At 35.3% G+C, this 26,975-nt stretch overlaps 1 protein-coding gene across 1 annotated transcript in view; it reads left to right on the top strand.

Moving 5' to 3' along the window:
• Positions 1 to 26,975, top strand: part of cold (coiled) — a 46,697-nt gene continuing 19,722 nt past the window's right edge. Inside the window, exons 1-2 of the mRNA XM_090408404.1 lie at positions 1 to 239; positions 17,274 to 17,393. Of these exons, the coding sequence (XP_090264530.1) occupies positions 191 to 239; positions 17,274 to 17,393 (169 nt within the window). The 5' untranslated portion in view covers positions 1 to 190. The remainder of the gene's footprint in view (positions 240 to 17,273; positions 17,394 to 26,975) is intronic.

Below are 26,975 nucleotides of genomic sequence, written 5' to 3'. Positions count from 1 at the left end.
TCCGTTGTTTGTGTTGCAGGTGGCACCTGCGTGTTTGTCTACAGTATGTTTTGGGTGTGTGGAGTTTGAAAATCGTGAATATGATTGATTCATGTTTGTATGATATATTTTGATTTTAATAAGAATTTGAAAAAAGGCCATTGCAGTAATCACTAGTTTGTTTTATGTGAATGAAATATTACACAAAACTATGACTTTTGTTTTACTGTTATGTTGCGCGATTATATATATTACTCCAGGTAAGATTCCCAAGCTACTTTGCATTTATTGAATTATTTACGTATTGTAAAATTATGAAATATTAAATTAAATATGAAAAAGCATCTTAACAGTTAACTTGCAATATTAAATTCTCAGCCTGTTGACTTAATATGTGAAGCATCAGTTACTCGTAACGCATTTTTCTCTAAACGTTAAAACTAGGTTAGGCAGTTTTGCCATGACATTCATTGCAAACATGCAATATTAATAACTCAATTATTTCAAATAATTAAAAGTAATCGATCGTAATAAAAATGTATGTATTTAGAAGGGACATTCTAATACTAAATATGTAACTAGTTGAAATAATAAAAAAACGTGATAATAAAATTACGTAACGGTGGCTTGCGTGGAGTGATCTTCCACGATTAATCTCCGAACTATTTGGAGGTGACATCGCGAATATCTTTTCTTGAGTTAAGAACAATGTCAATTCCAGATAAGTTTGGAAACTAATGAATATTATCAAATGGTTGTCATTGTTTGTTAATGGTAATAAAATTTAGTGATATAATTCAAAAGTGTTTGTTAAAAGCATATATTTCTCGTTTTAACTTGTGCTATAATTTAAAAATATATGGTTTAGCTAATAAAACCTACACATTTAGCCAATAGCAAAATGTGTCTTCATATTGGAAATTATGGAAATATAATACCTAGCTACGTAATTTGGGTATGGTTACTTGGAATCATTCCTCCTCTCCCCCTCCCTTCACCAGTCACTGTAAGAATAATTTTGGAATAGAGGATAACCTTATACAGCAAGAATTCAAGGGAAAACAAAAGAAAAAAAAAATCCACCCATCTCTCTCTCTCTCTCTTATATTTAATTTATATAATTGTTGATTGTTTGAAGGTGATGTACAGTTATTTTATGATGATGTAATGTTGGGAAGAGTGATAAAAAATGATTGACAAAGAATCCTTCAGGAAGATGACTTGAGTAGATGTCTAGGCAGAGAAGATTGCAGAATACTAGATATTTAGGTTTGATAATAAATTAAAGTTAAAATTTAGTGACCATAATCCAAAGGTGGTATAGATGAGTAACTGCTTGTTGAGTAGAACACTTATAAGCAGGGATAAGGAAGTTTTATTAGTCCTCTTCACTAGGCTTTGATTTGACTATATCTGAACTACCATATACAAATCAGTGTTTCAGGGAGATGTGAAAACAAAGTCCATTGTTGGTTAACTAAGATGATATCAGAACTGTGGAATGTAGGAGGATAAATTAAGGGATTACAGATTGCAATATTTGGAAGATAAAAAAAGAGTGGGTATGATAGATATGTTAATTGAAGAAATCTTATAGAATCAATGCTATGGACATTTTTTAACACATTGGGGGAGTGGAACAATGAGGAATCATCCTTGGAAGTTGAGTAAATATGTGGGGACAGATTTTCCATATTGCAAATGTTGCATCAGTGGAATATGTTACCAGAAGTGGTGAGTGTATTGATAGTGAATAAGAGTTTAATGGGCATTGTATGGAATAGCAACCTTCTGTGATGAGTAGTTGTAGCTTGAAGGAGGTACCTGATTAGTAGTAAATATGCTCTATGCTATTTATGCAACAGACTGCTTTGTTATAAAAAGATAAATTCATCTATCAGTGTGTGCATGTATTGGTGCAATCGTCCATTAGTACAGTCTTCATTGTACTGAGTAAGAAGAGCTAATATTACAATTGTTAATAAAATTAAAAATTTTAATAACATTGCTAACATATTAACCATATTAAATTTTCTTCTGTTATTAATAAAGAAATGTTTAACTGCTGACCTTCTCAGCAGAAGTAATATAATTCCCACTCCTTTAAATAGAAAGTCATCTACCAGAAGTTTCGATCTATGGTACATTAGTATTGTGGTTGAGCAGGAAAGGTACAGGTCTTCTTTTTCTGTAGGAGGATATATAGGAATAACATTGAATTTGAAGATTGCAGATCATACTCTTTAGGAAATATGTTGGAAAGGAAGGCAGTTCCAAAACAGCAACAGAAGGAATGAATGATGAGAGGGCAGGGGAATGTCCTGCGAGTTTAGAACTGAACTCTGAAGAAGAGTTGAATAGCTGTTGCATGTATTTCATCAGGTTTAATCAGGATTAAACACCATGTCCTTGGAAACTGTAGTAAGTCCAAGCAGAAAAGCGAACACCTGTATGAAAGAAAGAGGAAATGAATTTATGAGTGATGGATCATTAATTAATCTAATTGCTCTCTTTTGTACCAAGTTAGGTGTTTTAGGGAGCTATTTAGGAACACCACTCCAGATGGTGGTCTAGACAGATTTGTAATTTGTATAGAGTTAATAGCTGTTCAGGTGTAAAGTAATATGTAGTCTAGAGATTTGGATGTTTCTAAAAGTAAGCCTAGAAGAAAAGTCTTTTGTGAGAAATAAAAACTGTATTGAGTCTTACTTGCATTGAAGTTAAGGTTATTAGCACTCCACTGGAGGCCAGAATTTAGAGTTACAGAAGTTATTCTGGAAATTTTGATGATTTTGTATAGTACAAGGTTTGTTAAATGAGAAAGAAATGTAGCATAGCAACAAGACTATTGGATTTGCAGCCAGCAGGAGTTGTTTATATATAAACGGAATCAAGTAGGTGAAAGAGCCTTGTAGAACACCAGTATTAGTTGTATAGTTTGATGATAAAGATCCATCCATCATCCCATGTCATGTGTATCCACACAGAAAGCTTGTAATCAAATTGCTGAGAATAAATATTATATAATGAGAGCTTCCTTAATAGGACTTTGTGAAAATCCAGTGGATTTACCTTAAAAATATCAGGAGCAATAAATTCTATAAAGTTTTAGGAATAAAATTGATTCCTAAAACTTTATAGAATTTGCACTAAGGTGGAAACCATAAACAAGATCCTCTTTCCCTCAACGGTGGTAGAATCTATACTCTTGCGCATCTATTAGGGACTCAAAGTAGCATAGAAGTTGAGTATTAGTTGCTTTCTCATTTACTTGAGAAAGAACCGAATGAGTGAAATTGGATAATTAATGCCAAAACATTGTTTAAAGGTGCCCTTTAAACAGTGGGTTACTATGGGACTAATTTCCAGCCCGCTGCATAGATACTAGGAAAATGGGAGAGAATAAAAAGGCAACAGGAGTGAACTCAAGCACAAATCAGAACAATCAGAGAAATTTCAGCATGAACAGGAGACTATTTTGATATTTAAAGCAAATTTGGTATCTTCAATGTTGATCCATATTAAGTTGGTCATACTTAATTCATTTCTATTATCCTTATGCCATCTAAGATATTTATAAAATATTGATTTTATGATTAAGCATTTCTGGTCATTTCTAGTCATAATGCAAATTTTGCATTGTAATCTTGAATTAGCATTTAATGCTACTTGTTGCTTATATCTCGCATACTTAATTGATTATGGGAGAACTAGGGGCCATCCATTGGAGAGTGGTGAATGAGTGGAATAAGCTGCCAGAGTTTGTTGTGGGTGCTGACTGTAAATGAGTTCAAAGTATGATAAATACTGTGCAAATGCCTAATTTCTTGATATGATGTTTAGCGCCTCCTCGATGAGTCTAAGGAGTGTTATTATTACGGGCAACTCCTTGGAATTGCCCGTAATAATAACAATAAATAATTATATACTATCTATCAGTTGATAGATAGACGATACTCTTCCCATAGCTTGATTCTTATATTTCTTTAATAACTTGATTCTTCATCCATCCAGATCCATACTTATTATAAAATTATCTCTTAGAGATAAATTTAAACATTAAATTATGTAATATATCCCTTAATTCATTTTTGCATTAGTTTCTCTTTATTAATAATGTCTCCCAGTTAATACTTCATAATAATTCTTTTAACATACTGTCAGAGTGAGCTTTTTTCTTTTTTTTTTCTTTTCTTTTTCTTTTTCTTTTTTTTTTTTTTTTTTTGAAATTCCACTCTGGATGCTTTCTAATTATCATTTTCTCCTTGATCTTTTGGATCAAATGATTATTATCATAAAGGAATTCCAAGTAATTAATAATAGTCTTCAGCCCATACATCCTGAGGGATGAGACCCGAGTTTCAAAGAGGAAAAAACTCTTCACCACTTCATGAGACTAACTCATCATTTGATTGAAAAGACATAAAGGATTCTTCACATCATAGATAGGACTTAGACCCAGATCTTTTCAACCAAAGGGGTTCATCTATACCAGGATTCTCAAACTCAATTGGACCGTGGGCCATTTGCTATAAAAGTGTATCTCAAGTGGGCCGCAAAAGTTTTTCGACTAAAAAAACCTGCACTAATTAGAATCAAAGTGAAAAAATGAATATAAATAAATTGGAAAATTAATAACAAAAATTTTATTTATTCTAAATCATTACAAAACATATAAAATAATAGTATAATGATTATGACAACTCAAAAAAAAATAATAATATAAAGAATCTTTTTATTATATTAATATTTACAATAGATAGCATTTAATCCAAATTAAACCGAAATTAAATTTTATTTGAATAAATCAAATATTTATATATTTATACATTCTAAAAAAAGTATAAACTCTCATTAATAACCATCACAAAAATTTACAGAGCCTCCTATCAGTTTGAAATTTTTTGTGTTTGTGTTGAAATAAAATACTTCTATATTTTTTTCGGGAGGGGGGGGTCTATATTTTGGGGAATTTTTTAAATGTTACTGAAAATATTTTTGGGAAAAATAATATTTTTGGGTTAATATATATATATATGTATGTAGAAAGTATTTTACCTTGGGTATAATAAATGTTAAAGATACCAAGCTATTTTAAACCTGGTTTTACTCCATTTCCCAAGTAAGCAAACAGACAAGTAAGTCAAGTTTGCACCTACAAGTATTGTAAGTCTGGGTGACCCCACACGTAGTGCAACTCATGGTAAAGGTGGTTAAGTTCTGATCACTATTCTTAATATTTACCCTTAATGCAAAGCACATCTCCTGGAGGAGATGTATGATGCTATGTATTAAAGGCAAGGGGCCACTACCTAGACCGGTTTCGACCTTTATTCAGATCAGAGTTTAACCACCTTTACCACGAGTTGCCTTGACTTGCATTACGTTTGGGGGTCACCCAGACTTGCAATAATTGCAGGCACAAACTTGTCTTACTTGTGTGTTTGCTTACTTCGGAAATGGAGTAAAACCAGGTTTAAAATAGCTTGGTATCTTTAACATTTATTATACCCAAGGTAAAATACTTTCTACATCTATCTCTCATCCTGAGATTTTTATTTAATAAGGTTAAAACACCTTATGGTAACTAGTTCTGGTTCAGGGTTAACACTGGGGAGTTCTTTTGCTTGGTTGAACAGCGGGAAGGAGTGATGACAAGAGGCCATCCCTGGAAGTTACAAAAGGAAACTGTGAGCAAGAGGGTGAGGAGTGGTTTCTTTGCGTGGAGGGTGGTTGAACCGTGGAATGCATTGCCTGATGGAGTGGTGAGAGCGAGTACAGTCAATGAGTTTAAGGAGTGGTATGATAGACTTTGTGTTTCTTAGGGAGTGGGGATCTCCCCTCGATGAGTCTTTCGACTCCATGGAGGTCTGAATAATAATAATAATAATAAAATACTTATACGCTCTGTATTACTAAAATCTTGGTATTTCTAAGCCTGGCTCCCACTGATGAGACCTTAATAAAGGTCGAAACCGGTCTGGATAGTGGCCCCTTGCCTTTAATACATAGCATCATACATCTCCTCCAGGAGATGGGCTTTGCATTAAGGGTAAATATTAAGAATAGTGATCAGAGCTTAACCACCTTTACCACGAGTTACCTTGACTTGCACTACGTGTAGGGTCATTGAGACTTGCAATATTTGCAGGCACAAACTTGACTTACTTGTCTGTTTGCTTACTTGGGAAATGGAGTAAAATCAGGTTTAAAATAGCTTGGTATCTTTAACATATATATTATATATATATATACAGGGTGTTCGGGATAAATTTGACATATTTATAATTAATTATATTTTTCCGTAAGTTACATGTATTAACACACACTTCTCTTCATTTAAAAGTTTGGACCCTTCTTCATTCATATACAAGATGTCAGAAAGGATGGATAGCTGGAACCCACCTGAATCATGGAAGAGAATAACTTGTATCATGATGATTCGTGCCCGCCATCAAAATAAGGATATTACGACTGCTGCCCAATGCTCCCTGAATACAGTAAAAACAATCAGGCATGAACTAGAGACTTGCAATGGTGACTACGAGGATGTAGCAAGAAGAAAGATCCCTAGCAGACGATCTGATTACGTTCGTACAGCAGAATTCCTCGCAAATCTGCAGGAACAGGTGTTGAAGAACCCTGGCATTGGAATTCGGGCTTTGTTCGTGGAGTTGCTAACTGTAGTCAAGCCCTGGATAACAAGGGTAGCTAATGGTAGGCCGTATGTATGGCAGCAGGATTCGGCCCCTTGCCACACCTCTGGGAAAAGTCAAAAATGGTTGTCTGAAAATTTCTACGACTTCACCAGTCCAAATGTTTGGCCTCCAAACTCCCCAGACCTTAACCCCATGGATTATTTTGTATGGGGCGCAGTTGAAAAAGACACCAATCGCACTTCCAGTAATACAAAAGCCCAGTTAATGGATAAAATTAAAACAGTTTTTGCGGCCCTTCCCAGGGAGACTGTAGCATCAGCTTGTTCGAGGTTCCGAAGCAGAATTGAAGCTGTGATCGATGCTAATGGTGGTTATTTTGAGTAAATCTTGTTGATAGTATTGTAATTAACTCTGCCTGTAATGTTTTTTTGTCAATTCATTAAATTTAATAGATACAAAGAAGATTTTCTTTTTCCTTACGAAACTGTCAAATTTATCCCAAACACCCTGTATATATATATATATACTTGCATAATATAATTATAGTAATTTAATTTCAGTATTTCATTTTTTTCCGACACTTGACAACGTTTATTATTAACCAGCCTGCCAAAATTTGGACTTAAAGGTTGTGAGCATACGACCTTCATTATGGCAGAATGGTTGATGTCGGTTAATCATGATCTGTGGGCTGTTTTGTTACCTTTCATACATGAGAATAATTGTTCATATAAATTGGTGCTTCCAAAATAACATAGAATATTTGCTGCATACTTTTCTATTTCCGGATATTTTTGACCTAAATAACTATATTTTTGGTACACCAACTTCTTGGTATTTCGCTTTTAGAATGGAATCATTTTGGAAATCAATAAGTTCCATTTAAATGCAAATAGGAGCTTTTTCGAAATTAAAGCAAAAAAGTATCTGTAAAAAGCCAAAAAACTTCTTCTTGCTTCTTTAAATCGCCTATCAAATTCTTCTTTTATCTTTTCTAGTTTGGGACAATATTGAGTAAAGGTAGAACTTTGATTCTTATTGTTTAACTATTCACACATAGGAAAGTATTTTAGAATATTCTCTTTTAAATGATTTTGAAACAAAACTAACTTGCATCTAAAATTTGCCAGTGCATCATACATGTGTTATTAACTGATCTTTCCCCTGAAGTCTGACATTTAAATCATTCAAATATCCTAAAATATTCAAATAAAAGTAAATATCTGTATGCTAGATCTTGCACCCATGTCTGATCATTAAGAAATGCAACATCATGATTTTTCATTTCTAGGAATAATTTGATCTCCTCTAAAAGTAAAAAAAAGCTTTTTACAACCTTATGACAAGATAGCCAACGAATCTCTGTGTAATAAGCTAACCCTTCAAATTCACTCTCCAAGTCTTTTAGAAATTGTGCAAACTGGCGGTGATTGAGGCTTCTGGATCGGATGAAGTTCACAGTATTTGTCACAGGCTTGAGTATGCTGCTCATTTCCAACACTTTGGAGCACAGGACCTGCTGATGAATGATGAAGTGGAAAGATTGCAGTTTTGGAATGTGTGGATACATTTCCTTTAACTTTGCTGCAAGTCTTGACACAAAACCTTTATTTTTGCTTGTCATTGCTGGAGCACCATCGGTTGTCACTGCTACGAGCCTGTTCAGAGCAAGTTGGTATTTTTCTGAAATGCCCCATATGCATCAAAAATGTCTTCCCCTGTAGTGGTTCCATGGATGGGAATCATTTTCAAGAACTCTTCAGTAATATTCATATTGTTGTCGCAAGTGAAGAAACAAAGCAACTTGAGCCAAGTCATGAAAATCGAAACTTTCGTCAAGTGCAATTGAAAAGCACTGGTCATGCAGATTATCTACCATTTCGGTTATTCTTTCGATCACAGTACTTCTGGACAAAGAAATATCACGAAATACTTGAACATTTTTGGGACATACGTTTTCGACTGCTTTTATCATACACTCCTTAACCAAGGAACCGTCACTAAAAGGTTTGGAATGTTTCACCAATAAATAGCAGATTTCATAACTGACTCTTGCTGCTGATTCGTTATCTTTCATAATTTTTGAAAATACTTGTTGACTTTGAAGTGAATTCTTCATACTTCTTAATTTTTCTTCTCTCAGTTTACCCTCAAAGCGTGAATATTGTTCTTTGTGAATTTTATCGTAGTGCCTTTTTATATTATATTCTTTGGTGACACTAATTGTTTCGTTACAAATAATGCACACAATTTTGTCCTTTGTTTCAGTACAGAAGTAATTTAATTCCCATTTTCTTGAAATTTTCTCCTCTCATCTGCAATTTTTATTTTTCTTGTTTGCTTTGGAAAGCGACATTGCCTTGGTGAATAAATATATATTAATATTATTAAAAATTCTTATAAAAATGTTTGAATAAAAATGCACAAAACTTTAGACCAGTGCACAATACTATTGAAAATAAAAAATAATAATAAAAGGGATTCTCTTACTGCTAGTTTGTCGTTGAATTGTGTGCACTGAACTTCAAATATCACTGATTGACTGTAGCAGGCAATTATAAACTCATAGCTGGATTTCCATGAGTGCATATGCTGTGCATCACATGAACAGCTGGTAGCGAATGGAATTCAACTTTTTCAGTACACTACCAGCAGCGTGCTATAAATTAACAATGAAAGAATAATTATAGTTTATGATTGATTAGGATCGGATCTAACATTGAAATTGTGATATACATTTTTATTACTGCAATTACATTATAGCAGGTCGTTGCATCCATATTGTAACTATAAATGTCGTATGAAAACGAATAAATCGATACCGTATTTACTCGAACATAACTTGCACTTTCCCCCCCAAAATTAAAACTAAAAAATCATGGTGCGAGATGTATGTAGGGATTTTTAGAAACTAAAGTTTTCAGAAAAAAACTGAAGATGTGGATGACTTACCAAGAATCTTCTCTTCGTTATAGCTACTTCTGGCCTCGAGTGCGGTTTCCTTGTGTGTATTGTCATCTTCTTTCCCATTATTCCAAGTAAAAATTACAAGTAATTTACAAGATTTCAGATACGTAATGAACACCCTTATATCTGAGAAGTGAAAGCAGAATGTAAAATAGACAGCAATGGTAGGCCAATAGAGATAGAACAGCTATGAAGATGTGGATATGTTTGGTGCGGTATTAACAGAAGATTGCATTACCAAAACACAAAGTCAAGCCGACATTTTTGAGCTGAAATGCTAATTCTCTTCAACCAAATTCCATAATATCTGAAACTGTCATAACAATATTCACTGTATATGTCTTAGTTTTAACACGTTTACGAATTTTATTGCAGCTTTGTGTTTGAGTTAGTGGGGCACTCACACATCTAACTAAAAACAATAGATTTTAGTTAGATATTCTGTTTGCCAGTGAAACATATGGTTTTGCTTAAGTCTAAACAGCATGGTTTCGACTCTTTAGTTAGTGCCGTTTTTATACCAGTTGTCTCTAATCGCAATAAAGAAATATATTACACAGATAGCAAATGTCTGTGTACTTTTCAGTGGTACAATAAAACTACTCGTTTTTCTTGCATCTGCAGCGTAATGGCAGTTGGGGAAGGCATGTTCTTTATTACTGCGGGGAGCGAGTTATCGTCCCGAAGTGAAAGTGGTTAAACTTTATTTTCGTGTGCGATGTACAGTACATGCAAAACTTTTTAATTTCTTTTTTCATAAAGTAAAATCCGGGTACAGGGGTGTGAGTCATATGTGAGAGCAAGTTGTATTCGAGTAAATACGGTATTTCTGTTTTATTATAAAAAGCAACCATCCTTTTTAAAAAAAAAAATCTTTCCTTGAGGTGTTGGGGACCGCAAGAAATGGCTTTGGGGGCTGCACTTGGGCCGCCAGTTTGACACCGCTGATCTATACCAACTGAGTTATATAAATTTTTAGAACCTCTCTTGCTTAGATTGCATTATCAGCATTTTAATTTCCCCAATCAACATCTCCCATATTAAAAGCCTCCATTAAGAATTCTTTTCTTTTCTTTATTTCTTTAAGTAACTGGTACATATAGCTACTTTCTGTATTATAGTAATACACACCTACCTAGGAGGAAATTCTAAGTTGGACACTCTCTCTCAAATATGGTGTTCATAGTGAACATATGTACAAATGCCATCTTTGAGATGAAAACAGTTGAAGTGAGTGTAATTGGGAAAGTTAAGGTGAATAGTACTGGATCATGAAGCTAATATTTGAGTTTCTGTTTGCAAAAAACACCTACTTGACTGTAGATGGAAATTAACATTGTTGAAGTTGGAAGTGTGACCACAGATATTTGTGGAGTGAATCCAGATGACATAGAAAGATTTTCCTTTAACTCTGCATGACTTTTTATGTTATTTTTTTGTGTGAAATTGAATGGAACATGGAATATATAGTATTGTCTGAACACACATGTGAGAACCTTGGCTGGCAGAGTGCCAAGAAGAGTTAATTCATGTTGAAGAGTATAAAGGAATAAGGCAATATATGAATTCGTCACCAACACACAAAAGCATGTACTTTATGCGTAAAATTTTCCAACTGTTGTACAAGCAAAATAGTTACCACTTTTAAAAACTAGAATTTTTATAAAAGAAAAGCTATTTAAACTAAACATATTAGGTCGTTTATATAATTCAAATACAACTTATTTATTAATTACTGATCATTTACGAAAAACAAAACTACATTAGTTCCTACCAGTTTCGCCAGCAAATGTCTGGCTTTTTCAAGGCGTATATGGAGACATGAAAACTAGTAAATGCAAATTAAAAGGAACATAAAAAACGTAAACCAACTAGTAGCTAAGGTTACACGTTCGCATGACAGAGAGGACTTCTTATTCATTATCACGCATGCGTGTTTGTTGTAAACGTGTAATGTGATTACTGGCTAGCTGTAGTTCAGATTGATTTAGAGAGAGGATCAGGTTTTTTCACGAACTGCTTAGGATTGCACCCTGATTTCTGTTGAGGTTTCCACCAGTTATTAACACTATTGTGGCTTCCTTGAATAAACGATGTCTGTAGTTGTCGTCCAGATATGGCATGGAGCTGTTTTGCCACTCTATCATGTGGTTAGATGTACAGAAATGATGTGCTAAGCCAGAAGAGATACTTCTGTTGTGGTTTACATCACCAACATGTTCTTTTTGTCTGATTTCTAAACTCCATGAAGTTTGTCCAATGTAGGCAAGACCACAGAGCAAGGAATGTAATATACTCCTGGATATTTGTAGAAAGGCACCTTATCTTTTGGGAATGCTAAAACTTGTCTGGTGCTGGTGGTTGGTTTGAAGACCACTCCGATGTTGTAGGCTCTTAGTATTCTGGCTATTTGATAAGAAATTGACTTGATGAAAGGGATCACTACAGTAGAAATGTGCTGGGAGCGTGATTCTTCTTGTCTGGGGTTGTCACTGTATAGATATTTTTTAATGATGTTTTGAGGATATCCAATTTGTGATAATATATTGGGCATTAGTGAGAGTTCAGTTTGTGTATCCTCCTCTTCTGATATAAACTTTCTGGCCCTATATTTCAACATGTGGATAATGCTCAGTGTGTGTGTGTCTTGTGATGGTTTGAAGTATAATGAAGATATCTTCCAGTATCTGTGGGCTTTCTGTAAATAGATAATTTGACACTATTTCATTGTTTCTTTATCAAGATGTCTAAAAAATGCAGTTGGTTGTTGTTTTCCACTTTCAGAGTGAATTTTATCTTGTTGTGTATTGAGTTGATTTTATCCACAAACGATTTTAGGTTTTCTAAGCTGTCTTGCCATATAATGAAGATATCGTCAACATATCTCCACTATGTAGATGGTCTTGGGGAGATTGTGGAGAGAATTTCTTTTTCAAGTTTTTCCATGAAAAGGTCTGCACAAGATGGTGATAGTGGGCTTCCAATTGCTAGGCCTTCTAATTGTTGGTATATGGTGTTGTTAACCTTGAAGAAATTAGATTGAAGGCAGTGTCTAAACATCTGTGTGATGTCTAGAGGAAAGAGATCTTGGATGATGTTTATTACCTCTTCTACTGGTACATTGGTGAAAAGGGATACAACATCTAGACTGGCTAGCATGTCTGTTGGTGCAATCTTAATGGCTTGGAGTTTATTTACAAAATGTTGACTATTCTTGATATAGGATTCTGTTGGTCTTATTTTATTATTTAATAAGTTTGCAAGATGCTTTTCCAAAAAGTAGGTAGGTGATGATCTTCCATCAACGATTGGACGGAGAGGTATATCCTGTTTATGTATTTTAGGTGTCCCATATAGTCTTGGAGTGATAGTGTAATTAGGATTTTAGTGTTCTTCACTTCTGACCAAATGTTACAATTTCTGATTAGTTGGTTTGCTTCATTATGATTTTTTATTGTGGGAGTCTCTGTCTAGGATCTTATAGGTGGAGTTGTCTGGTAGTAATACGTTTAACTTATCATAATAATCTTTAGAGTTAAGGATAACTGTAGAATTTCCCTTATCAGCCTTTGTAATAATGATATCTTTGTTTTTCTTTTTTCAAGTTGAGAATTGCCTTTCTATCATAAGGAGACGTATTAAGAATAGGTTGTTTGGCTTTGGCTAGGATTATCGTACTTTTGAATCTAATAGTGTTGGCTACGTTTTGCGGAAGTGGATATAGGCCTTTTTCAATTCCACACATGAAATCCATTTTAGGAATGTGTTTGGGCGTAATTGCAGAGTTAAAACCTTTTTCGAGAATCTCAGATTCATTTTTTGTGAAACTATGATTTGACAAATTAAAAATCACTTTGTTGTCCGGGAGGTTGTTTTGTGTCCGATATTTTTTCTTGTAAAGTTCATTGAATTTCCTAATTTGTTTGAAAGTTTTTTCATAACTGCGTTGTATCATTTGATCTAATTGATTCAAAAGTACGATAATCCTAGCAAAAGCCAAACAACCTATACTCAATACGTCTCCTTATGATAGAAAGGCAATTCTCAAATTGAAAAAAAAAACAAAGATATCATTATTACAAAGGCTGATAAGGGAAATTCTACAGTTATCCTTAACTCTAAAGATTATTATGATAGTTTAACTTATTACTATCAGACAACTCCACCTATAAGATCCTAGACAGAGACCCCCACAATAAAAAATCATAATGAAGCAAACCAACTAATCAGAAATTGTAACATTTGGCCAGAAGTGAAGAACACTAAAATCCTCACATCCTATCACTCCAAGACTATATGGGACACCTAAAATACATAAACAGGATATACTTCTCTGTCCAGTCATTGATGGAAGATCATCACCTACCTACTTTTTGGCAAAGCATCTTGCAAACTTATTAAATAATAAAATAAGATCAACAGAATCCTATATCAAGAATAGTCAACATTTTGTAAATAAACTCCAAGCCATTAAGATTGCACCAACAGACATGCTAGCCAGTCTAGATGTTGTATCCCTTTTCACTAATGTACCAGTAGAAGAGGTAATAAACATCATCCAAGATCTCTTTCCTCTAGACATCACACAGATGTTTAGACACTGCCTTCAATCTAATTTCTTCACAGTTAACAACACCATATACCAACAATTAGAAGGCCTAGCAATGGGAAGCCCACTATCACCATCTTGTGCAGACCTTTTTGGAAAAACTTGAAAAGGAAATTCTCTCCACAATCTCCCCTAGACCATCTACATGGTGGAGATATGTTGACGATATCTTCATTATATGGCAAGATAGCTTAGAAAACCTAAAATCGTTTGTGGATAAAATCCACAGAATCATGCTCCCAGCACATTTCTACTGTAGTGATCCCTTTCATCAAGTCAATTTCTTATCAAATAGCCAGAATACTAAGAGCCTCCAACATCAGAGTGGTCTTCAAACCAACCACCAGCACCAGACAAGTTTTAGGATCCCCAAAAGAGATAAGGTGCCTTTCTACAAATATCCAGGAGTATATTACATTCCTTGCTCCTGTGGTCTTGCCTACATTGGACAAACTTCATGGAGTTTAGAAATCAGACAAAAAGAACATGTTGGTGATGTAAACCACAACAGAAGTATCTCTTCTGGCTTAGCACATCATTTCTGTACATCTAACCACATGATAGAGTGGCAAAACAGCTCCATGCCATATCTGGACGACAACTACAGACATCGTTTATTCAAGGAAGCCACAATAGTGTTAATAACTGGTGGAAACCTCAACAGAAATCAGGGTGCAATCCTAAACAGTTAGTGGAAAAACCTGATTCTCTCTAAATCAATCTGAACTACAGCTAGCCAGTAATCACATTACACGTTTACAACAAACACGCATGCGTGATAATGAATAAGAAGTGCTCTCTGTCACGCGAACGTGTAACCTTAGCTACTAGTTGGTTTACAACATTTTTTATGTTCCTTTCAATTTGCATTTACTAGTTTTCATGTCTCCATATACACCTTGAAAAAGCCAGACAGTTTGCTGGCGAAACTGGTAGGCTCTAATGTAGTGTTGTTTTTCGTAAATGATCAGTAATTGATAAATAAGTTGTATTTGAAAAGAAAAGCTAATTTTCCATCATATACTAATAAACACTCATCATTGATTACCCTATTTTTGGAATTGATTCACCTTCATGCTCAAAAGTGTCAATGGGTCTCGCATCTGCGGTTGGACAGTAATAGATTCCTTACTAACTGAACACGTGGAGAATTTCATCCAGTTCTGCAAATTGTGAATATGGCAGTGCAACTCTGGCATCTCTACTTAGACTCCCTTCAGATCAGTGGCAGCTGGTGTATAGACACTGTGAAACTGCAGCACCCCCAATTTTTCTCGATATATAAATATATTAATTAATTTATATTTGCTTGTAATATTTAATTTTATTATCAGCAATCCTATACAATTCTCTTATTTTGTATAAAAAAAAATAAAAATCCATCTTGTAGCACTTAGGAGGGCGAAGGATGCTAGCAACACTGTGTTTACCACAGTGTCATATTGCTACATGCACAAGCATATGCACATCATAGTAAAATGCAAGCTATTAGTGTAATGCATCACTGTCCGTCTCATAGTTCCACTCTTCTTTATATGCAGTTTGTGCCAGTAGTAGAGTGTTCGTAGTGCTTATTGTGTTTATTCCGTCTTTTTAAATATTTGGACGTTACAATTAAAGGATTTAATTGTAATGTCTAAAAATTGTAAATGCATTCCTTTAATTACAATTAAAGGAATGGATTTTATCTTTAAGTAATTTTGAATTATACTAAACTATAATTTTATCAATTATAAACAATATTTTTTCATATTTTTTTTTAAAAATGTTTACCATAATTTTGATATTTTATTCAAACTCGTATACACTGCACTTACAGTGTGTATGTATATTTTGAAAGTTGCAGCACCTCCACGATTTCTAGCCATGAGCCGCCACTGCTTCAGACACACCTGCAGAATAGTAGCACCAAGATTATTTGCTAATCAATCTAGAAATCTAAAATGTTATCATCAGGTTTGGTTCAGGATACTATTCTCTGGCTGGTCTGTAGAATAATTTTTAAAGCTATACCCTTGGGAGGTGGAGGAAGTCATGTCTCTCCATGATGTATGTGACATAATTCTGAAAACATCAGAATTATGTCACATACATCACATCACAGACATTCAGCAAAGAAAATGGCAGTATTTCATGGCAATGAAATTTATGCATTACATTACTTAGTGGTACTTCAAACCAAGTACCACTGAGGTTTGACCTTTCCCTTTCAAACCCCCATCTGCTCAACACCTTCACTGATGTGAAGTTGTTGAGCAGAGGATTTGGTTTGCTAGAGACCAGTCAGACCATCTGAAGTTCTTTGTACTCTACATTGTGATCTAGAATATCATTTCCATCAGCATTTCAGACTTCTGAGGTTTAACCAAAAGTGCTGTAATTCAGCAGTCTATCTTGGCTTCCTGGGAAAAATGTCTTCTATCCCCTTTTAGGCCCTGAATAAAACTGACCATTATTTAAATTAGCTGAATATAAGGTTTCTATAATAATTGCACATAAATGTGTAGTCTTTTACAGTTTTATGTAATAATTGATTTATTGAGCAACAGCGACATAACTATTGTATCACAAACTTTCACAGTATGTGGGAGGACGGAACTGAGTGGATCCAATAAAAGCTCTCTGGAGACATCATCAAAAATTTGTTGCTTAAGCAGGAGTTTAAAAATCAGTTTTGCCCCTGTTGAGGAATTAATGATTTTCCTCCACAAAGCACTAATAATAAACAACACACACACACACATACATTTTATATAAAAGTGAGGTGTTTTATATATGAGGTGTCTGGAAAGTTCTGATAAACATGTAGAACAAAAATGATATTAAAGCAAATGATATAACCACAAGAAAGACATACTAGTAGCAGAGTTATGAATGTAACTTATGTTCTTATATTCTCGAATGTTTTTTCTTTTGTTTTCATTTTCATTTTTGTTCTAAGTGTTTATCAGAACTTTCCAGATCCCCTTGTATATATGTATTCATTAATAGCATATTGTTTACTGATATTATGACAAACAAAAAAATTAAATAAATTTGTTGCATTTATCATTTATTAGCCTGGTCATTAGAGTGCTATGTTTGTATAAATCAAGATGGAAATAATGACAAGTGTGTTAAAACCATCAAGACTTGTGATAGTGAAGAAGATAGATGCCTCTCTGAAATTAGATGGGGAAGTGAGTATAAGAAATTTTTTTTAGTCAGTATAAGAAGTTATAACAACAGTAAATAAACTTTCTGATGTTTGTCTATAATTTTAATTCAAAAATATTTCATTGTGATGATACAAAAGCAATCTGCATGGTGAAATTATGCTTTCTCTTCAGTAGTAACTATTTTATTTCTTCTGAAAAGTGAGGTGTTTTAGCTAATTAATTGAATATTATTGTGCATAATTAGTATTAAAATCAAATATTATAGAATTAAAGCAATGAAATTTTCTCTAAAAGTTAATGTTGCTGTAGAATGAAAAGTTTTGTGCTTAAGTCCCACAGCTATGACACCTGTAACATTGATTACAGTGTTGAAAAACTGTAATCACTGTGAAAAAACTGGGTGTTACTAGTGAATGTGATGGTCATGTTTATTATTATTATTTCGGGCAACTCCAAGGAGTCGACAGACTCGTCAAGGGAGGCGCTAATATCATGTCAAGAACAACTACTCGACATTCACACAGTATCTATCATACCTCGCCTTGAACTCATTCACAGCCATAGCACCCACAACAGCCTATTCCACTCATTCACCACTCTCCAAGTAAAAAACCTAGCTCTAACACCCTTGCTAACCACATTTTTGCCCAGCTTCCATGTATGGCCCCTAGTCCTCCCACCACTAGTCCTATTCTCAAAAATATCTTCTGGATTAATCTTTTAGAAACCCTTCAGTAATTTGAATGTCTCCATCATATCACCCCTTTTCACCTATCAACCAATTTTTGCAACCCATAAATCTTCAACCTGTTCTCATAAGGTTCATTCCATAGACCTGCTATCATCTTGGTCACTTGTCTCTGGATCCTCTCCACCTCCTCCCCATCAAGAAGAAACCCTGGCGTCCATATCTGGGCACAGTAGTCTAAAGGGGTCTTATCAAGGCTCGATACAGAGGAACAATAACTTGTTTGTCTCTGCTTGTTAAAGTATTTTTCAGCAACCAAGTGATTTGATGAGCTGATTTAGCCACTTTTGTGATGTTCCCCCTAAACTTCAACTCCTTATCCACCAACACTCCCAAATCCCTGGCCTCATCAATCTCTTGGAGTATGGTTCCACCACTGTGATATACTGCTGCTAATCTTTTCACCCCAAAATGTATAACCTTACACTTTGCCACATTAAATTGACATCCATTTTTCTTAGCCCAGTCTTCCAAACTATCCAAATCATCTTGCAAAATTTTGACATCCTGTGCGCTCACTATTGCTCTACCCAACTTTGCATCATCAGCAAGCAAGTGAACACTTCCTCTCAGATCCTTTCCTATATCGTTAATGAACAAATTGAAAAGAAGTGGTCCAGTGAACCCTGCGGCACACCACTAGTCACAAGCCGTCTTTTGGACTCTACTCCTGAATAAACCACTCTTTGATATCTCTTCATCAGCCACCTCATCCTATCCATCTCACTAACCCTTTATCCATCCCCATATGCTGCAGTTTACTGATTAGAGTTTCATGTGGTATCCTGTCCAGTAGAATTACTATAAACCCATTACCCTTATCCAGTTCAGCCGTCACCGTGTTATAAAATGTGAGCAAGTTACTGAGGCATGATCTACCCTTCACAAAACCAGGTTATCCCCCATACAGTATCCCATTTTCATCTATCCAATCCTGTATTCTTCTCTTGACTAATTTCTCCAAGACCTTGACATCGATTCCTGATATGCTAATCGGTTGGTAATTTATAACAGCAGTCTTGGAACCTCCTTTATGAAGTGGAACTATTTTCCCCTCTTTCCACCCCCTCGGGACTAACCCAGACCCGAGACTCAAATTAAACAAAATAGTCAAGGGTACTGACAATTCTTTAGCTGCTTCTCGTATGACACAAGCTGGTATACCATCCAATACCGCAGATGAATTGACATTGAGGTTTTGTAATAGACTACTCGCCTCCACTTCATTCACCACAATTCCCGTATAATCTATTGGTTCATTTATTTCTGCTGTGTCACCACCTGGATGATGTATTCTTGCAAAGTGCTTACTCAATAATTGAACTATATCAACTGATTCAGTTACCTCCCTACCATTGTTGTGCAAAAAAACGTGTTTTTAAAGTACAGTATAGTGTGGTTTTTTTGTCTCAAATTTTGCTGTAGTTGTGCTTTGGTTGGATAAAAGTGTCCTTCAGCGGTGTTATTGTTTTGACACTGTGGTATATATTGTGTTTTCGCTGCTGTTTGTTTTACTACTTCAGCGTCTAAAGATGGCGTCCAACAAGAGACGTACGTCAACGTCTCCTAGGAGGGCTCCTATACGAAAGTCTGACTCTGTGTTGGATTTTTCGCAATGGATGCATTGCGTTGCAGAAACTGCTTTATGTATGCGCCGAAGAATGTGAAGGATCTGTGGAACGTTTGGCTAAACGAGATTCATGAAAAACATTGACGTATGTGAGAAGTGTCGGGATAGGCTGGAGCAATTAGGAATGGAAACAGACATCGTGACCATAGCGGACGAACTTCGGCAGGAGTTCCTGAAAATGAAAAATGACCTTCATCTTCTGCAAGAGGAATTGGAAGTGCTCAGTAAAGAGGTTCTGGAAATTAAAACTGAGTTAAATGTGTTGAATAGAGAAATTAGGACTATGGAGATTACTTTAGCTGAAGTGACTAGAACAGGATTAAATATGTGAGAGTCTTTGGTGATTGATGAAGTAATAAATAGTATGGAGTGATTGGGAGTCAACAAAATAAAAGCACAAGAGGTCTAGAAGAATCGAGATGTCGTGAGAGTGAGGGAGTAAGTAAGAGAGCGTTGAGTAATGAAACTGGGAGAGTCATGCTGAATAGCGTAGAAAATGAGGTTGTGAGTGACGCTGGTTTGGACTTGAATGAAGTTATGAGTGGTAAAATATATGGTGATTCTATGATTAAGTGTATGGAGAATGGTATACCTGAGGAGTTCTTGGCTGGTGGAACAATAGAGAGAGTGGCTTTAGCAATAAAGAGAGGGCATGATGCAGAAAAGATGATAGTTATGGTGGGTACAAATGACCTGAGTGGTACTATAAATTGGGTAGCAAAAGATTTAAGACCATTGCTAGATATTGTGAAGAAAGTGTTAATGGGAGGATAGTGAGTGTGTGTGTGTGTGTGTGTGTGTGTGTGTGTGTGTGTGTGTGTGTGTGTGTGTGTGTGTGTGTGTGTGTGTGTGTGTGTGTGTGTGTGTGCTGCCTCGTTTTGACAGTTATGAGTTAAGTAGACAAGTGATGATAATGAATGATATAATTGCAAGAATGTGCAAAAAAAGAGGTCTGGAATTTGTTGACATCTGGAGGGTGTTTGAAGGCAAAAGACAGCTGTATGCAAGAGATGGGTTGCATCTGAACATGGAAGGTCATAAATGATTGAAGAAGTTACTGTTTTCTGAACAAGTTGAAGTAATTGGGCAGGGAAACTAAAATTGAAAAGGTTGAGTGTAAGAGAAAAAAAAAATTAAGCAGTGATTGTATATTTGTTGATTCTTATTCGCAGAATAAATTGCAAAATAGAGTGGATAAAAATCGGCATGGGACTATTGAAATTAGTGACATGTACATCATTTCTAAAGCTGGTACAAGAACTAAAGGGAATCTGCAATTTTTGTATACTAATGCAAGAAGCATTCAAAATAAGAGGAAAGAATTTTTGTCATTAGTCAGTGCAATCTCACCAAAAGTTGTATGCATTAGTGAAACTTTGCTGTCAGCAGAAGATGTGGTCACTGGAATTGAATGTGATGGGTACAGTATTTTCAGGGAAGATAGAGAAGATAGGACTGGGGGAGGTGTACTGTTGATGATAGCTGATGAGTTGCAACCAAAGAAAGTAGTATATCAAGATGATAGACATGTGATTGATAGTTCATTTGAGGTGGTCTGGTGTGAAATAGTGACCAACGCAACCAAATATACAGTTGGTTGCTGCTATAGGCCAGGGGTTACAGGAGTGATATTGAATTCATGCATCAGCAAATTAGTGCAATGCGGTGCAGGGTTAGTGATTATTATGGGGGATTTTAATTATGGTGACATAAATTGGAAGGAGGAAATATCACGTGGCAAAAAGGAAATGGAATTCATACATCTTCTACGAGATAATTACTTGAAACAGCACATAACTGAAGGGACACGTTGTGTTGAGTGTGTTGAACCTGGTCATTGGTTCAGAGGATATATGCATAGGTAATGAGGACAGCTTACTTATTGGTGAGAGCGATCATGTGGTCAGTTGGTCATATTGGTCAGTTGGTGAGAGCGATCATGTGGTATTGACTTGGGAGGTTGCAAAATTTGTGGATTTCTCTCTTAAGAAGGAGTATATATGTAACTACAGGTTAGGCAATTATAACAAGCTTTGGAGTGAGCTTGCAGCCGTCCCATGGCAGAACATATTGCAGGGGAAAGATGTTAGCAGTGCATGAGATAAAATCAGTGGGTATCTGAAGAAGGCAATATCAGATTGTGTCCCCATGGTCAAGAAGACAAATAAGGTAGGCATTAGATGGATGAGTAGTAGTATCAAGCTTGATCTGCAAAAAAAGAAAATGTTATGGAGAATTTACAAGGAGAGAGAGAGAGATTATCAGTACACCCATGAGCAGTACAAGGCTCAAGCCAGGAAGGTTACCAGCATAGTAAGAAAAGCTAAATCAGATTATGAGAAGACCTTAGCCTAGGAGATCAAGAACTCCCAAAGAGTTCTTCTACTATGTGGCAAGTAAAAGGAAGAATGACTTTGGAAGGATAACTTTAGTGGGTGCTGATGGTATTGAGGTGACAAATTCAGATGTAATAGTAGAGTTACTGAGTGATCACTTTTCAAAAGGCTATCACCCAAGTGAGGATATCTCTGTACCTGACAACAACTAATGTGAGAATTGAAGTTAAGAAATCAGAAGTACTTAGTATATTGCAAAATTTAAATGCAAACACTGCTGTTGGTTTAGATGGAATATCAGCTTGGGTGTTGCGTGAATGTGCAAAGGAATTGTACTTGGTTACAGTCATACCTTGACTTACGCGAATCGGGAGTTACACGGTTTCTTATATGTACGTATTCCCGTCCCGCTTCATGCCTCACCATTAGTTGTATCGTTCAGGTGCCGGCCGCATTCACCAGTGTCGCACATGCTGTGAACAAGCACTGACGTGCGAAAGTCTACAAACCTTGCGATTGTTTAATGTTATATTCTTGATAAAAATTTTATCACATAAAAAATAATAATGTCATCCAAGAGAAGCAAGTCTGATTCTTCTACAGCTAGCAAGAAAATCAAAACATTGACTTTGGAAAGAAAACTTAACATTATTAAGGATTTTGAAGGCAGAATGAAAATTTTTGAGCTAGCAAAGCGGTTCCTTCTACAAGAATCCACAGTAAGAATAGTCATAAAAGAAAGGTTTACAGATTTTGGAGGACATAGATTCTAACAAGGAGCGAACTGTAGCCACAAGGCAAAAGGCAAGGAATAAAAAATCATTAGCTTGCTATGAAGAAATTTTGCGTGACAAGAAAAAGACATTATGCCGTCAGACGAATCTATTAGATTTTATGAAACCATCAACATCGAAATAACTTTCTTTTTTTAAGTATGAAAAACTATAATTATGATTATATTTCTTAAAAAATATAGGTTTTTGTAAACCTTTGGTCCCAATTGTATATTTGTATATATAAATTACATGCAAAATTATACCCAGAGTTACGCGAATTCGACTTACGCACTTTTTGTTGGTCCCACCTACCACGTAACTTAGGGGTTTTACTGTATTTAACTTAAGTTTGAACTCTGGTATAGTCCCTAGGGAGTGGAAGGAAGGCAAAGTAGTTCCTCTGCATAAAGGCGGCTCCAAAACTGCGGTAGTTAATTACAGATCAATCACCAACTCGGGAGTGGTGCTAAAACTATTGGAAAAGTTGGTTAAAGATAAAATTCAAGACTGGGTGGATCAGGATATGATCCTTTATAGGGGCCAACATGGTTTATTAACTTTTTATTAATAACAATTTATTAACTTTTTATAATAGAATTACGTCTGAGTTGGACAAAGGAAATGGCTACACAGTGGTACTTCTGGATTTTGCTAAGGCGTTTGACAGGATACCCCATGGAATACTGTTCCGCAAATTGGAGCGAATGGGGATGGATACTAAACTGGTGATATGGATAGGAGAATGGCTCAGGAGAGAGAGATACCAGAAGGTGGTGTATGGAGGAGCAGAGTCCAGGATGAGGCAGGTGACCAGTGGTGTGCCTCAGGGCTCTGTGCTTGGCCCATTGTTGTTTAATTTGTACATAATGATATAGGAAATGGCTTCATTCAGTTATTTGCTGATGATGGAATGTTGGGTAGCACAATAAAAAATCAAGCTGATGTTGAGAGTTTGCAGGATGATTTAAATAAGCTGGCAAAATGGGCAAATGGTTATGGATGTCAGTTCAATGTGGAAAAGTGTAAAGTCATGCATTTTGGGATTAAAAGATTACCAGCTGTGTACTACATCGATGGAACGGTACTCCAAGAGATGAGACTAGAGACTTAGATGTTGGTGAATAGGGAGATGAAGTTCAGGGGGGGCACATTGCTAAGGTGTCCAAGATTGCACATAGGATGACTTGGTTATTGAGGAACACACTAACATCCAGAGATAAAGAGGTTATTATTCCCCTTTATAAAGCGTTGATACTTCCACATTTGGATTACTGTGCTCAGGTCTGGTCACCTGGAGTCCTTGGGGATGAGGAAGTTGTGGAGAGGGTTCAGAGGAGAGTGACTAAGTTGGTGAGTGATGTAAAAAATGCTCTCTACATTGATAGATTGAGGAGCTTGTGGATTGCAGAGATTGATTGATAGACAGAGAAGATGGGATATGATAGAAACATTTAAATTACTGAACGGTTTCTATGAGATCAATGCAGGGGAAATGTTTCAGCTGTGTTGATAGTGATGGAAGAACAAGAGGTCATCCCTGGAAATTAAGGAAAAGTGTGGTTAACAATGGTGTGAGGACAAGGTTTTTTGCCTGGAGGGTGGTGAATGAGTGGAATGCATTGCCTGTCTCAGTTATGAATTCTTCATCTGTAAATGAATTCAAGAAGAAATATGATAGATATTGTTTTGATAGTTTGGGTCTCCTGCGATGAGTCTACTGACTCCATGGAGATACCCATAATAATAATAATAACTATTCCCAAAACCTTAGATAGCCAGTAACTTTATTTTAATACTCATTTAAATAAAGTTAAAAAAAAAAAAAACTGTGCTTGTCTTTCTATGCCTTGTCCTTGTTTGCATGTTCTTCAGTCATAATTTGCATTCATATATATTTTGTAAACAGATGGAAAAATATGACCCAGTTCTTTCTCAAATCAACACTTTTTCATCTTGCTACTGACATCATTACTAGTATCACTGTTAGTGGTAATGATATTGATATTAGTGGTAATAAAAAACCATCAGGTCAATGGCTGATATCATAAAAAGAAGCAAAACATATCAGCCATTGACACCTGATGGTTTTTTTATTTAAAAATTTCTTATTATTAGCACTGGCATCATCATTGGCTAACAGTTGATTTATGATTAAACTGCTTATTGCAAATACTGAGCAAGAGTGATGGATTGATCCCATAAACTTGACCTGGCAATTGCAAACATCCCACAACCTAAGCCAAGACATCACAAGTAACCACATTATCTGAAGGCTGACTTTTTCCAACATTAGTTTGAGGTGGTTGAGATTAGGTTTTTTTTTTTTTATTTATTTATTTATTTATTTTTTTTTTTTAGTATAGACCTTATTTTTAGTTCATGCATTGTGTGAGAAGCAAACATTAATTATTCTTAATAAACTTAATATATAAAATGGAAGGAGAAAGTTTTTATAAGGGACAAAAAACATAGCTAATGTTTCAGAAACAGCTATGTTTTTTGTCTTTTTACATAAAACAAATGAATTCATTAGGCCATTTATCAATTATATAAAAATTAGCAGTATCCCACCTTTTTTGAGCAATTTGGGCTGTATTACAAGTGAAAAATGGCTCTATTTAATTAAAATTCAAATCCAGTCTCCCCAGTATCCAAAATGATGGTCAGGAGATATAGCTACCATGATTCAGTAAAATGCATACAAATATTGAAAATAAAATAGTAAAAAATAAAACATATTCTTGGATTTGTTAAAAAGTTTGCCTTTTGTCAGTTTCAGCTATAGGAACTACTTGCTGCTATACCATTACTAAAAGGTACACATCATTTTGTAGATTATGGGTTGTAAGGGACTGACAATTCTTAAAAAAAGATAGCAATTTGAGAGGATATCTTGCCTTCGAGTGAGTTGCATTCCTTGTGCTGCCTGACAGAAGTGAGATAGGATACCATAATGGGATTTACTATTGAAAAATAGTTGTAGCAAGTTTTTTTTTTAACCAACATAAAGTAAATTACACTTGACAAGACATTATATTGTTTTAATCTTTTACTTGAGCATGAGCAGATAAAAGTTTGCATTATGAAGTATCTTCACAAGTAGCCTATATGCAAAGATACGTCATCACATTAAGACAGCATTGGTTACTCATGCTTTGGTAAAGGATTAAAACAAATTTCTTGTCAATTTTTTTTGCTTTCTATTGGGAAAAAATGAAGAAAGTGAATGAATAGTGAAGTTGGAGGAGATTAGGAGAGAGAAAAAATTAGGTAAAGAAAGTTCAGGTTAGATGTGGGTAATGGGGGAAAAAGAAAGCTCATTTTCACTGTGTGGGTCTTCAGGCTAAATGAAAAATATACATGCTTGACCTAAACAGAAAAAGCAGGGAATACCATTACCTACACATAATTGCGGCATTATTTTTCTGGAAAAGATACAGAGCATTACAACTTAGTACAGGAGGGGGTGAAAAAAAAGCAAATTTGTACATTCTTTGAATGGGGAAAAAAAAATTTTTTTTTTTTTAAGAATCTTTGAAGAGATGGGATTTTGGTATCACTTCAATATGTTTTGGTATCAGAAGTCTGGAGAAATTATTTATTGGTGTGAAATGTAATGGAGTCAGGGAGATAATAAGAGGAGTAATGGTGAGAATCTATGTGTAAGAGCTATGTGTATTTTCATCCTTTCAGCATAACTGTGGAGGTAATTATGGTGAAATGATTGGTGGGTGAGGTGGGGGAAACAGAAACTGGAACCCCTTCTCAAGTGACCAAATATGGCATTCACCACTTCAGGCCTTCAATAAACCAAGTGGTGGTATTTCACTGGGCAACGAAAGTTATTTACCACCTAGTGGTCTAGTTGGCAACTCGGAAGGTGTCCTTTTGCAGCAGGAATTCTTGCTCAGTTAACCAGAACCCATTTTGTTGAAATAGTCTTCTACAGAAGTCAGGGTTGACTCGACAGGGAGGGGGGGGGTGATGATTGTGCACTGCCTACTCATCTGAGGCTCATTCTTATGATGAGCAGTCTATCAAAGATCTATCAGAATCAAAAAATACCACTGTAAAATACAATATCCTTGGCAGTTCAATTTGGATGTTGAAGAT

Source organism: Typopeltis vanoorti, chromosome 2, assembly GCF_054136105.1.
Source record: "Typopeltis vanoorti isolate ZY-2024b chromosome 2, IOZ_Tvanoo_1.0, whole genome shotgun sequence".
Taxonomy (NCBI): Eukaryota; Metazoa; Arthropoda; class Arachnida; order Uropygi; family Thelyphonidae; genus Typopeltis; species Typopeltis vanoorti.
The sequence above is the reverse complement of the archived record's forward strand: the minus strand, read 5'-3'. Positions and strand labels throughout refer to the sequence as shown.